At 49.7% G+C, this 15,000-nt stretch overlaps 1 protein-coding gene across 1 annotated transcript in view; it reads right to left on the reverse strand.

Annotated features, from left to right (window-relative positions):
* The window catches only part of LOC143283211 (uncharacterized), a 55,718-nt gene that overhangs the window by 37,816 nt on the left and 2,902 nt on the right, over positions 1-15,000 (reverse strand). The window contains exons 2-8 of the mRNA XM_076589387.1: positions 14,356-15,000; positions 13,629-13,753; positions 11,470-12,211; positions 10,941-11,310; positions 9,464-9,524; positions 7,204-7,282; positions 476-796 (exon numbers count right to left, since the gene is read on the reverse strand). Of these exons, the coding sequence (XP_076445502.1) occupies positions 476-796; positions 7,204-7,282; positions 9,464-9,524; positions 10,941-11,310; positions 11,470-12,211; positions 13,629-13,753; positions 14,356-15,000 (2,343 nt within the window). The remainder of the gene's footprint in view (positions 1-475; positions 797-7,203; positions 7,283-9,463; positions 9,525-10,940; positions 11,311-11,469; positions 12,212-13,628; positions 13,754-14,355) is intronic.

Here is a 15,000-nt window from a genome sequence, read left to right on the forward strand (position 1 = left end):
TCACCATCATCATCATCATCATCACCATCAACATCACCATCATGATCATTATCATCATCATCATCATCATCATCATCATCATTATCATTATTATTATTTTTTATGATTATGATGATGATGATTATTATTTTTATCATTATTATTATTTTCATCATCATCATCACCATATCATTATCATTATTATTAATTCTTAATAATTATTTTTTACTCTTGATCATCATTATTATTATCATCATCTTTTTTTTTAATCAATTTTTCTCTCTTTTTTTTTTTTTTTGTCACAACAGATTTCTCGGGCTGCTCTCTTCATCGTTGACGTCATTATCATCGTCATCATCGTCGTCATCGTCATCATCGTCGTCACGCACGTGACTTACCAACACCGTGGCCAGGGAAGGAATGACAGGGGACGACACTGAAGGAGCGACGAGGGTGGTGGTGGTGGTGGTGGCGGTGGCGGTGGTGATGATGTTGCTGCTGCCGCTGTTAGAAGGCGGCGTGCCGGGGGCGGGGTCGGCGGGGGTGAGGGTGGAGGGGCCGTGGAGGAGGGGGAGAGCGCAGGGAGGGGATTCCCGATCCCGTCTCTCTCCGGGAGGATCCCTTCCAGACTTGGCGTCCTTCGGGCCTTCTCGTGTTGGTGTTGTTGTTGTTGTGGTGGTGGTGGTAGTGGTGATGGTATTGTTGTTGTAGTTGGTGGTGGAGGTGGTAGGGTGCGGACGTCGGGATGACGGTGGTGGTGACGTTTGCTGCGGGGGAGGGTCTTGTAGGGAAGGGGGGTGCTTCTGCGGGTCTTCTTCTGGAGGAAGAGACGTAATCAGAGTTGCTGGGTTGGTTTCTTTCTCTGTCTGTCTGTCTGTCTGTCTCCCCCTCTCTGTCTGTCCCTGTCTGTCTGTCTCTGTCTGTCTGTCTCCCCCTCTTTGTCTGTCTGTCTCACCCTCTCTGTCTGTCTGTCTGTCTGTCTCCCCCTCTCTGTCTGTCCCTGTCTGTCTGTCTCCCCCTCTTTGTTTGTCTGTCTCTCTGTCTGTCTGTCTGTCTTTGTTGTTGATTGGTTGGTCTGTTCTTGTTGTTGTTGTTGTAAATGATGATGATGATGATGAAGGTGGCGGTGGTGAAGGTAGTGATCGTGTTTACATATTTTTGGGATGTGCAAGGTGGTGATGACGTGTATTTTTTGTTGTTATGTTTTTGTTTGTTTGTCGTTGTTTGTTTGCTAGTTTTTCTTCCTATTTGTTTTATGATATTACTACTACTACTACTAATTTATATAGCACTGAATCTTGTGCAGAGACACACGCATGTGAGAACTCTAGACTGAAAAAAAAAAGTGAAAAACAACGAAGAGGCAGGGAAGGGAGGTTATCTTGGAAAGAGGTGGGTTTTAAGCACAGACTTGAAAGAGCTGGGTGCGGAGACCTGACGAGACGAAGGGGTGTGGGTGGGGTGGGGGTAGGGGGTGGTCATTCCAAATGCAAGGTCCATTGACAGAGAAAGAGCGGGCGGCCGACAGTGGAGTGTTTGAATCTGGGTAATGCGTAGACAGAGTGGATCCGAAGCCGATCGTAGAGAGCGAGATGGGGTGTATATGTAGATGTGAAGGCAGAATTTATATTTATTTGTTTTCGTTTTATTTCATTTTATTTTAGTTCATTTTCTGCAGGTTTTATTTTCTCTATCTCTCTTGGAGATTTGCTTTCAAGACGGATATGTGTGTGAGAGGGAAGTCAGTGTGTGGGAGGGTGGGTGGGTTTGTATATTCGTGTGTGTGTGTGTGTGTGTGTGTGTGTGTGTGTGTGTGTGTGTTTGGGCGAGTGCGCGCGCGCGTCTATGTTTGTATGTGTGTTTGAGTGCGTGCGTGTATGTGTGTGTGTGTGTGTGTGTGTGTGTGTGTGTGTGTGTGTGTGTGTGTGAAGACAGACAAAAACAGAAAGGGGCAAACTGAAAGACAGCACAGCACACCACACCACACCACACCACACCACAAAGCACACCAGAACATAATGCACACAACTAGAACTAACACAACTAACTAAAACACAACACAACACAGCACAGCACAACACACCACGCCACACCACATAACACCACACCACACAACACCACACCACATCACACAACACCACACCACACCACACCACACAACACCACACAGCAACACACCACGCCATGTCACACCATACCGCAACACAACACACACACCACACCACACTACAGCACAGCACACCACAGCACAGCACAGCACAGCACAGCACAGCACAGCACAGCACAGCACAGCACAACGCAACACCACACACCACAACATATCAAGCCACACCACACCACACCACGCAACACACCACACCACACCACACCAAAACGCAACACATCACACCACACTACAACCGAACACAACACACCACACAACACCACAACACACCACACCACACTTCACAACAGCACACTACACCACACCACACCACAACCCAACCCAACACACCACACAACACCACAACACACCACACCACACCACACCACACCACATCAAACACAACACAACACAACACACCACACCACATCAAACACAACACAACACACCACACCACACCACATCAAACAACACAACACACCACACCACAACGCAACACAACACACCACACCACAACGCAACACAACGCACCACACCACACCACACAACATCAAACACAACACAACACAACACACCACACCACACCACACCACACCACATCAAACACAACACAACACACCACACCACACCACAACGCAACACAACGCACCACACCACACCACACAACACCACACAATACCACAACACACTACAACACACCACACCACACACCACACCACCACCACACCACACCACCACCACCACACCACAATGCAACACACCACACCACACCACACCACACCACACCACACAATACCACACCACACCACACCAGACCACACCACACCACAACAGACCACACCACACCACACCACACCACACCTCAACAGACCTCACCACACCACACCACACCACACCACAACAGACCACACCACACAACACCACACCACCACCACCACACCACACCACACCACACCAAAACCTCTCACCTGTCCCACAGTTCCCCACTTCCATCCCTTCACCCGTTTGTCTCTGAAGTTCTTCTGTCACACCACGCTGCAGCCAGTCTCACACACACACAGTCACTTCAACGCAAACACCCCCCTCGCCCACCCCTCGACAACCCCACCCCACCCCACCCCCCTTCACCCATCCGTAATAATGATGATCTATCACACACACACACACACACACACACACACACACACACACACACACACACACACACACACACACAGAGTCACTTAACGCAAACACCCCCTCGCCCACCTCACCCCACCCCACCCCACCCCCCTTCACCCTTCCTCTATAATCCCCGGCAGAAACAATGATGATCTCACACACACACACACACACGCGCGCGCATGCACGCACGCACGCACGCACGCACGCATACATACACACGCATACACACACGTACACACATACACAGACACAGACATAGACACACACACACACACTCACCACAAAATTCCCGAGGAGGGTTCGGAAAGAAGAAATGCCTGCTGCCTTTACACCTGCTTGAGCAGATATTAGATATTGAATGTGCCTGTGTTTGTTGTCTGTGAGCATTCGTGCGTGTGCACCAATTCCTGAAACGTCTGCAATCAGGAAGGAACGGGATTAAAAAAAAAAAAAAAAAAAAAAGAAAAAAAAAAAAAAAAAAGAAAAGAAAAAGAAACCAACAAATTCCCCACACAAGGAGCTGATACAAACTGGTGACAAAACACTAGTCCCCGTAAGAAGAATCCCTTCACGAAACAGCTCAGACCCGAGATCTTCTACCACTACTGCTGAGCCTAATCTGTCGGATAGAATCGTGTCACGCCTCCAGTGCTGGAAGTAACAATGGGTGCCAGAGAGCGATAAGAGCCAGAAGATGAACAGATGTGCTGTCACCCGGAACAGCTTACAGAGGATTGTGTCGAATCACAGAGAGAGAGAGAGAGAGAGAGAGAGAGAGAGAGAGAGAGAGAGAGAGAGAGAGAGAGAGAGACAGAGAGACAGAGACAGAGAGAGGGGGGGGTGGGAGAACGGTCAAGCTAACTTCACGAACCGGGTGCTGGTAGGGCTGTTATGAAAAATGGAGGATTGAAAAGCGAAAACACGAACGAAAGAAAGAAAGAAAGAAAGAAAAGAAGAGAAAGAAGAGGAAAAGGAGGAGGAAGAGAAGTAAGAAGGTAAAAAGGGAAAGGGGAAGGAGAACGAGGAGAAAGGGAGAAAGAAAAGAAAGAACAGAAAGAAGAAGAAAAAAAAGGAAGAAAACAAGAAGGAAAGGAAGAAAAGAAGAAGAAGAAGAAGATGATGATGATGATGATGATGATGATGAAGGGAGGGAGACAGACAAAGACAGAGCTAGAGGCACAGAGAAAGAAAGAAGGAAAGAAAGAAAGAAAGAAGAAGAAAAAGGAGAAAGAAACAGAAGAAGGACCAGAGACACAGGGAGATTAGAGACAGACAAAGAAACTGCAGAAGGCACGACCAACAGAAAGAAATAGATTGGGGGTGGGGGGTGGGCGGGGGGGGGGGGGGGGGGGGGGGGGGGGGGGGGGGGGGGCGGGGGGGGGCGGGAAGGGGGTGGTGGGTGTGGAGAGGTGGAGGTTGAAGGCGGGGGCTGTGGGGGGGGGGGGAGGGGGAGGCGAGGGGGGGGCGTTATTACATTAAATTGCCACCTGTGTGTAATCTTTCGCAAATGTGAAAGTCCACGTGATTTAGACGAGTGCTTTCTTGTTGTTGTTGTTGTTGTTGTTGTTTTTCGAATAAACAGGATGTGTTCAATAAATATATCCATGGACCACCCCCCAACCCCGGAAAAAGAGACGAAGTTTTGTAATGTATTAAAAAAAACAAAAACAACTCTGTTTTTTAAACAGAGAACGACTCTCTCTCTCCGTCTCTGTCTGTCTGTCTGTCTGTCTCTCTCTCTGCCTATCGACCTGTCTGTCTGTCTGTCTACTCATCTATCTGATTATCTGTCTGTCTGTCTGGCTGACTGGCCGGCTGTCATCTATCTATCTATCTATCTATCTATCTATCTATCTATCTATCTATCTGTCTATCTATCTATCTATATGTCCGTTTGTCTGTCTCTCTATCTGTCTGTCCGTTGGTCTGTCCGTTTGTCTGTCTGTCTATCTATCTATCTGTCCGTTCTGACTGTATGTCTATCAATCTGTCTATAAATCAATCAAACCTATCTATAAAATTATGTCCGTTTGTCTGTCTTTTTCTGTCTGTCTGTCTGTCTGTCTGTCTATCTATATTTCTGTCTGTCTGACTAGTCTGTACACCCACCTGTCTATCTGTCTATCCGTCTGTCTGTCTGGCTGTCTGTTTATCTGTCTGTCCATCTGTCTGTCTATCCGCCTGTTGGTCTCTTTCAGTCTCTCCTTTCCTCTAAGGGAGAACGTTTTCCATACGTTCTGGTTCATTTGTTTCCTCCTTATAACTATACATTCCCTACCCCCCCCCCCCACCCCTCACCACACCACAACACACGACACCGCACCAGACAACAACACGCTACACCACACCCCACCACACCCTACCCCACCACACCACACCACAACGCAATACAACACACCACACCACACCACACCACACCACACCACACCACACCACACCACACCACAACACACCACACCACACCACACCACACCACACCACACCACACCACACCACACCACAACGCAACACACCACAACACAACACAACACACCACACCACACCACAACACACCACACCACACCACACCACAACACACCACACCACATCACATCACAACGCAACACACCACAACACAACACAACACACCACAACACAACACAACACAACACAACACACCACACCACATCACATCACACCACACCACAACGCAACACACCACAACACAACACAACACACCACACCACACCACAACACAACACAACACACCACACCACATCACATCACACCACACCACACCACACCACAACGCAACACACCACACCACAACACAACACACCACACCACAACACACCACACCACACCACATCACACCACACCACACCACACCACAACACAACACACCACAACACACCACACCACACCACAACACACCACACCACACCACACCACAACACAACACAACACACCACACCACACCACAACACAACACAACACACCACACCACACCACAACACAACACAACACACCACACCACATCACATCACAACGCAACACACCACAACACAACACAACACACCACACCACACCACAACACACCACACCACACCACACCACAACACACCACACCACATCACATCACAACGCAACACACCACAACACAACACAACACACCACAACACAACACAACACAACACACCACACCACACCACATCACACCACACCACACCACAACGCAACACACCACAACACAACACACCACACCACACCACACCACACCACAACACAACACACCACACCACACCACATCACACCACACCACACCACACCACACCACAACACAACACAACACACCACACCACACCACAACGCAACACAACACACCACACCACAACACACCACACAACCCCCCCCCCCCCGAACCCCCCCCAAAACGCAGCAATTGCTCTGTTTCATCATTAGCTCCCCTGTGATGAGCCTCTCACCGTGAAACACGTGCTCCTTGACTGTTGGGATCTGCATGACGTCAGACACAGACATTACATGGCGGTTCCTCTGAAGACTTTGCTTCGTGATGTCCCTCTGTGGACGCTGATGGACTTCTTAAAAGAAGTGAACATTTTTAATCAGATTTGAAGGTTTAAACTTTGGAAGTTTTTTAAAATTTTTTTTTATTAAACTTTGAGTGGAAAGCTTAAACCGGTGACTTGTTTTTATTGTGTTTTTTTTTTTTACCCTTGACTTGTAGTAGGTATTAACGTGGCGATAGCCTTGAGATGGCCTTTGTGGTCGGCGAGGCTCTAAGCACCATAATTTGATTTGATTCGAGTTGTCAGGCAGGTACACATTGTGTTGAGTCGTGCGATGTGAGCAAACTACTCACGTCAGTAAACCGTCCTCTAGAGTCTAGAGCCCAGAGTCTGCCCATCAACACTCACCTGCCGGCTTCCCCAGCCTGCTGTTGCCCAGGACTCGCTCCCCACCTGACACCTCCCTCACGCTGCGGGCCACGGGAGTCTGGAACAAACAAGGTGACCATTCCACGCGTGCACGCATTCATGGACACACACACACAGACACACACACACACACACACACACACACACACAGACACACGCGCGCGTACACGTGCACATACACACTCGCATACATTCACAGACACACATGCATGCACATGCATACACAGACACATATGCATGCATACACAGATGCACATGCATGCACATGCATACACAGACACATATGCACGCACACACACACACACACACACACACACACACACACACACACACACACACAAGCAGATACAACAGCACACAAGCACGCACACGTGCACAAAAACACTCACGCACGCACGCATGCACGCGCGCGCACAGACGAAGACACGCATACACCCACATACATACACAGACACACATGCATGCAAATGCACACTCAGACACACACAAACACACACAGACACAGAGACACAGACACAGACACACACACACACACACACACACACACACACACACACACACACACACACACACATTTACAAGCTCAAACTAACACAGAAATGAGGGGAGGGGGAACCAAAAACGAAAGTTTTTCATGCTATGATAGATTAGGTAAGCCTTACTGCGAACAGCGTATAATTGCGAACGGTTCGTGTACCGCCCCACTTCGAAGCATTGTCTCCACACACATTTCACAATTCAGCGTCTGCCTCGACTTCGTTCTGATGCCCCATTGAATCTTCATTTCCAAGAACCTGCCAAACATCAGCTATTTCTGGCTGTTTCCGCGCTCTTTCTTCTCTTCGCGCACCACTGCCGACCAAGTTCACAAACGTGCTCTCGCAATCCTAAAAGAGAGGCAATGCCTTCAAGACTCACTTGTGATACACTTTAAAAAAAAAAATCCAAGCTTTTTAAGATGAGAAAGATCAGTTTAAAGCAAATTAGGTCCCTAGCATTAATTACAGAGTAATTTCCCTTTTTTACTATCTGCACCAAAACGTTTGCAAAATAAGTAAAAATTCCATGCTTAGCAAAAGTTCCTGTTTGAACAAAAAAAATGATAATAATGACTGCTCTTGTTGTTGGGTCAGAATATCAGATCAAAGTGCCAAGTTTAGAGAATACAAAAAATATAAATATAACAGTAAAGGCAGTTTGCATATAATTAGGCTTAATTTTTATTTTTATGTGCCCATCCCAGAGGTGCAATATTGTTTTAAACAAGATGACTGGAAAGAACTGAATTTTTCCTATTTTTATGCCTAATTTGGTGTCAACTGACAAAGTATTTGCAGAGAAAATGTCAATGTTAAAGTTTACCACGGACACACAGACACACACACACACACACACACACACAGACAACCGAACACCGGGTTAAAACATAGACTCACTTTGTTTACACAAGTGAGTCAAAAACAATCAAGGGAAACAAGCAAGACTCGACGTGAACTTTGACACAGTTTAAAATATCTTATTTGTACTGGATATGTGAATGAATTGTGCATTACCAGTGCTGGGAGAATTCTAAGAAAGTATACTGGTGACAGATTAGAACGTCAGCTTTGACAGGAATCTCCAAAATAGTGTCGTTTGCAATCAAACCGACAGGTATTTTGACGTGAGTGTATTTGCGAACGATGCTACACAGTTTCTGAGTGCTCTCAAAGGGGTGTGCTTGTGTGTGGCGTGGGATGTGTGCTTAAATGTGTGTGTGTGTGTGTGTGTGTGTGTGTGTGTGATTAGAACCACCAATACATCAGTCTGATGCTGTGCTCCAATACTAATTATGTTTAATGAGTCCAAACCCATCGTTCGCAATTAGACTTCCCCATTCGCATTTACCTTCAGACGACCCTGGACAAACTTTTTTTTGTGTGTGCAACCAATCGGAGAAAGCCTTACAAAAACAGAAAAGCTACATTTGACGATCATACCGTCTGTACAATGCACACGTTCAGCTGGTCGCTTCTACAGGATCGTTCGCAATCAGGCCTACCTTTCCCAGTATACTTTGCTTGTACTATCCTTTGTAATACTATGCTTTAGAATGTTATGCTGTGTTGTGCTATGCTATGCTATGCTGTGGCATGCTATGCTATGCTATGTTGTGCTATGCTATGCTGTGGCGTGCTATGCTATGCTATGTTGTGCTATGCTATGCTATGCTGTGTAATATCATGCATATTGTCAGTACCTGTGCATTCAGATGGTCTCCATATGAGGTGACGGGGGAGTTACCATTCCTGGCGTCTTCGCTACAAAATCCATTCCACAACACACACACACACACACACACACTCATCATCAACATCATCGTCGTCATCATCATCGTCATCGTCGCCATCGTCACCATCAACATCATCATCATCATCATCGTCGACGTCGTCGTTGTCATCAACGTCAGCAGCAGCATCAATGTCATCGTCGATGTCCTCCTCATCATCATTATCAACGTCGTCGTCATCATCACCATTATCGTCGTCAATTCTAAATACGCATCGGCAGCCCGTGTCACTACATTGTGTGTGTGTGTGTGTGTGTGTGTGTGTGTGTGTGTGTGTGTGTGTGTGTGTGTGTGTGTGTGTGTGTGTGTGTGTGCTTTAATGAATGAATGAATGAATGAAAGCAAACAAGAAAGTAAAGTAAAACGAACGAACGAACGAAACTAAAAACAAACCACCAAACCAATCCAGAACGACAAATCCCCACCCTACCGCTACCTCCACCACACCATCACACCATCCCCACAACCACACCACCCCCTCACACCACCCCTACAACCACACCACTCCCTCACACCACTCCCACAACCACACCACACCCTCACACCACCCCCACAACCACACCACACCCCCACACCACCCCCACAACCACACCACACCCTCACACCACCCCCACAACCACACCACTCCCTCACACCACTCCCACAACCACACCACACCCCCACACCACCCCCACAACTACACCACACCCTCACACCACTCCCACAACCACACCACACCCTCACACCAACCCCACAACCACACCACACCCTCACACAAACCCAACAACCACACCACACCCCCACACCACCCCCACAACCACACCACACCCCCACACCACCCCTACCACATCACACCCCCACACCACCCCTACCACACCACACCCTCACACCACCCCCACAACCACACCACACCCCCACACCACCCCCACAACCACACCACACCCCCGCAACCACACCACACCCTCACACCATCCCCACAACCACACCACACCCTCACACCAACCCCACAACCACACCACACCCTCACACCAACCCCACAACCACACCACACCCTCACACCACCCCCACAACCACACCACACCCTCACACCATCCCCACAACCACACCTCCACACCACCCCCACAACCACACCACACCCTCACACCACCCCCACAACCACACCACACCCCCACACCACCCCCACAACCACACCACACCCTCACACCACCCCCACAACCACACCACATCCCCACACCACCCCCACAACCTCACCACACCCTCACACCACCCCCACAACCACACCACACCCCCACACCACCCCCACAACCACACCACACCCCCACACCACCCCCACAACCACACCACACCCCCACACCACCCCCACAACCTCACCACATCCTTTCCAACCAACATACACCTCTCTACCCACCTGCTCAGTTGGAACGTCACCGTCTTGTTTTCCCCCATCCCCCCACCCTCCTCCCCAACCACACCCCACCCCTCCTCCTCCTCGTCCTCCTCCTCCTCCTCTTCCTCCGCCCTGCCACAGCCGTCAACGCCGCCGCCGCGCGCGTTCAGATAGAAAGGGTCCGTCGCGGCGCGGAAACTGCCGCGTCGCTTCCCGTCCGTCTTGTCGCTCGCGTGTTTGTCCACCGCGGCCAGAAAACTCTTCCTTCGGAACCCAGCCGTCGGGGAGCTACTGTGCGGCGCCGCCTTCTGGGGTCCCGCGGCAAGGTGCGCCACAGGGGTCCGACAAGAACTGTCGGAGGGCTTGTAGCCCTTCTGGTCGCTGTGTGAGACTGGGGCGGAGGAAGAGAAGGAGGAGGAGGAGGAGCAAGAGGGGGCATGCGAGGGCTTCGTCCGCCTCGACCGTACATCGGCATGGTGGTGGTTGTGGTGGTGGTGGTGGGGGTGGGGGTCGGGGTCGGGGTGGGGGTGTTCTTCAGGAGCGGACGAACTCCGCCTGGAGGAGAAGGAGGAGGAGCGTTCCCCGCGGCGGGGGGTGGTGGGGGTGGAGGAGCTTCTCTTGGAGAAGCCTGTGGCGGTCCGCTTGTCGGTCGCGCTGCTGTAGCGTTGGTCGTGGTGGTGGCGGCTCGGATGGCGGTAACTCGGCGGGGGTGCAGGAGGGGGAGACGACGATGACGACAACAAGGTGGCTTTGCCGCCGGGGACAAGGGGTGTCCGCTGTCGTTGCTCTGTCACCGCTGTTGTTGCTATTGCTGCTGCTGAAGCCGAGAGCTGATGATGCTGATGAACCTGGCTAGGAACCGAAGCTACAGAAGCAGAAGAGCCTTTCCCCACGGCAGTCCTTCGCTCCACTGCCACCGCCGCCGCCCCGTCGTCGAAATACTGAAACGACTGTGAAGAGGTTACTCGCGAGGACGCTGACATTTTCATCAAGGACGTACGCTCCTGCTGCTGGAAGTCTGACAGCTCGTCGCGTTGGTGACGGGGTACCGGAGCTGAGGAACTCATGCTGGGAAAGGCGGACATCTGCAGGGGAGGGTCCGGGTCGTCGCTGCTGCACGGAAGCATCGGGGAGGAGGAGCTCTTCCCGGAGAAGACGGATATCCGGTGTTGCCGCTGGTCTTCCGGGGCCGACTTGCGAGTGGGGCCTGGAGTGTAGAACATTCTGCCGGGTGGTGGTGGTGGTGGTAGCGGAGGCTGAGGCTGCCCCGTGCGTGTACAGGCCTCTTTGTGCTGGTGCTGGTGAGGTAATAGCGTTTCTTTGAGTTTCCAATTGTCATGAAAGTATTGATATAATTATAATATATATATATATATGAATATTGATATAATTATAATATAATTATAATATATATATATATATATATATATATATATATATATACATATATATATTTAACATGGAAGGTACAGGAATGATGTCGGAATGCATTTATTAAAAAAAAAAAACCCTTCAAATTCGCACGTTGTGCCCAACACACGCACGCACACGCATGCAAACACACACACAAATAAACATATATACAAATATAAACACACACGTGTATACGTACACATACGCACACATACAAACACACACACACACACACACACACACATTCTACTTCCCTTCCTCCCACACCCGATACTTAGACACATTAAATCTGAAATAATGAATGATTTTTTAAAAGAAATAAATACAAAGATAACTAAACTAACCAGTCAAGCAAATCAAAGTACCTATCGAGCAACCAACCTTAACAATTCACCACATCAAACGATGAACTAGTTTTAACTTATGAATCATCATTTACCTAGTCAATCATCCAACTAATCAACAAACGAACAGCCATATAATATATATATATATATATATATATATATACGACACGTGTAATATAATATCTTTAAAGAAAGTTTAGGGAGGCCAATATTTACAAGAACATCAAAACCAGTTGGGAGCGACACTCCCTATGCCAACCATTAGTTTGAAAGAAAATATATCGATCTGTTCCCAACCCGCCTACATTTTGTTCTACAGCGTGTTGTGTAAGGCACCTCAACAAATCCAGTACGCAGATCAACCGGACTAAGACGAATGCGCTTCACCAGTTTTAGTGACAGGGGAATCGGGAACAGGCTTCAGAATCGAGGACTAATAATAGGCGTTAGAATCGGGGAACAGTAGGCGTCAGATTCGGGTACTAATAGGCGTCAGATTCGGGGAACAGTAGGCGTCAGATTCGGGTACTAATAGGCGTCAGATTCGGGGAACAGTAGGCGTCAGATTCGGGGACTAATAGGCGTCAGATTCGGGGACTAATAAGCGTCAGAATCGGGTGCTAATAAGTGTTAGAACTGGAGGACTAATAGGCTTTAGAATCGGGGAGTATTAGGCGTCAGAATCGGGGGACTAATAGGCTTTAGAAGAGGGGACTAATAGGCTTTAGAAGAGGGGACTAATAGGCGTCAGATTCGGGGAACAGTAGGCGTCAGAATAGGGGAATTATAGGCTTCAGATTCGGGGACTAATAGGCGTCAGAATCGGGGAAATGATAGGCTTCAGAATAGGGGAATGATAGGCTTCAGAATCGGGGGAAACTAACAGACGTCAGATTCATGAGACTAACAACAGGCGAACGGGGACGACAGTGCACCATGCAGCCCTCACGTTGTGGACGGGCGGGGACACGCTCTTGAAGGGGCTGCCGGAGAAGGAAGCGCTGCTCTCGGCACTGGACGAAGTATAGCTGTCCGTGAAGCCTCCTCCGCTCACACACTGGCCACGACCCGCTCCTGCCGCCACCGTGGGGTTGGAAAGAAAGGTGCTCATCAAGTATCATCATTATCATCATCATCATCATCGTCGTCGTCATCATCATCATCATCATCAATCATCATCATCGTGATCATCGTCGTCGTCGTAGTCGTCATCATCAATCATCATAATCATCAATAATCATCATCATCAATCATCATCATGATTCATCATCAATCATCATCATCATCGTCGTCGTCGTCGTCAGTGGTCGTCGTCATCATCATCGTCGTCGTCGTCGACATCATTATCATCTGAAGAGAAAGGGGAAGGGGTGGGGGTGTAAACATAGAGGGATGGAAAAGGTGGCGGGAGAAAAATAAATGAGACAATGCGCGTGCGACTGAGCATGCGCGCACTTATGCGCATGCTCGTATGTGTAAAAATGCGCACGAACACATGTACAGTTCGTGACTCAAGCGAGCATTGAAATTCTAACGAACACGACTGTGATGAAGAAAAAAAGAGAGAGAGAGAGAAAAGAAGGCTGCGCTTCTGACAGGCAGGCGTATCGCAGGTTTCTTTTCCTGGCGGAACCCACCCCCATCCCATCCCCTATCTCCCTCCCCCCAATCCTTACCTCTCTGGAACACGGTGTCCGTGCTGTCCACACTGGTGGAGGTCCCGCTGTCCCTGCTAGCGCTGGTCCAACGCCCGGAACCCTTCCGGAAGTCCTTGCGACGGTGCTGAGCGGAAGTCTCGGCGTCGTCAGAGGAAGTGACATCATGACCGGGGGTGCCGACGACACCGGAAGGGATCATCACCCCTTCGCCGCTCTTGCTGGAAAGCTCCCCGTGGCTGAAACCGGCACCGCTCGTCGGGAGATGAGGCGCGGCAGAGGACGGGTCTGTGTCCTGGCCCCCTCTGTGCTTTCTGGGCCAGCTGGGCAAAGGACCACCACCACCACCACCACCACCACCGGTGTGCGCGCTTCGTCTCGGTCCCGCCTCGCGCCGGCACGGTCTGTAGACGGGGGGAGCAGGGGAGGACCTGGAGGCTGCGTCCTGGCCCAGTCTGAGGATCTGCAAAGATGGGCAGGACCCAGGGCTCTGAAAGTCGACGCCCAGCCGGTAGGCCCTGCAGCTGGTGCAGTCTACGTCCTCACAGGACTGGCTGAAGTACCTCGCGTACAGGTCTCCCGGCCCGGCCCTGGCCAAGGGGGTGGGGTGAGTCCTCTTCGGGACATGGCTCAGGCTGCCGTTGAAGTGGTCGATGGTCAGAGCGT

Source organism: Babylonia areolata, chromosome 6 (genome assembly GCF_041734735.1).
Source record: "Babylonia areolata isolate BAREFJ2019XMU chromosome 6, ASM4173473v1, whole genome shotgun sequence".
Taxonomy (NCBI): domain Eukaryota; kingdom Metazoa; phylum Mollusca; class Gastropoda; order Neogastropoda; family Buccinidae; genus Babylonia; species Babylonia areolata.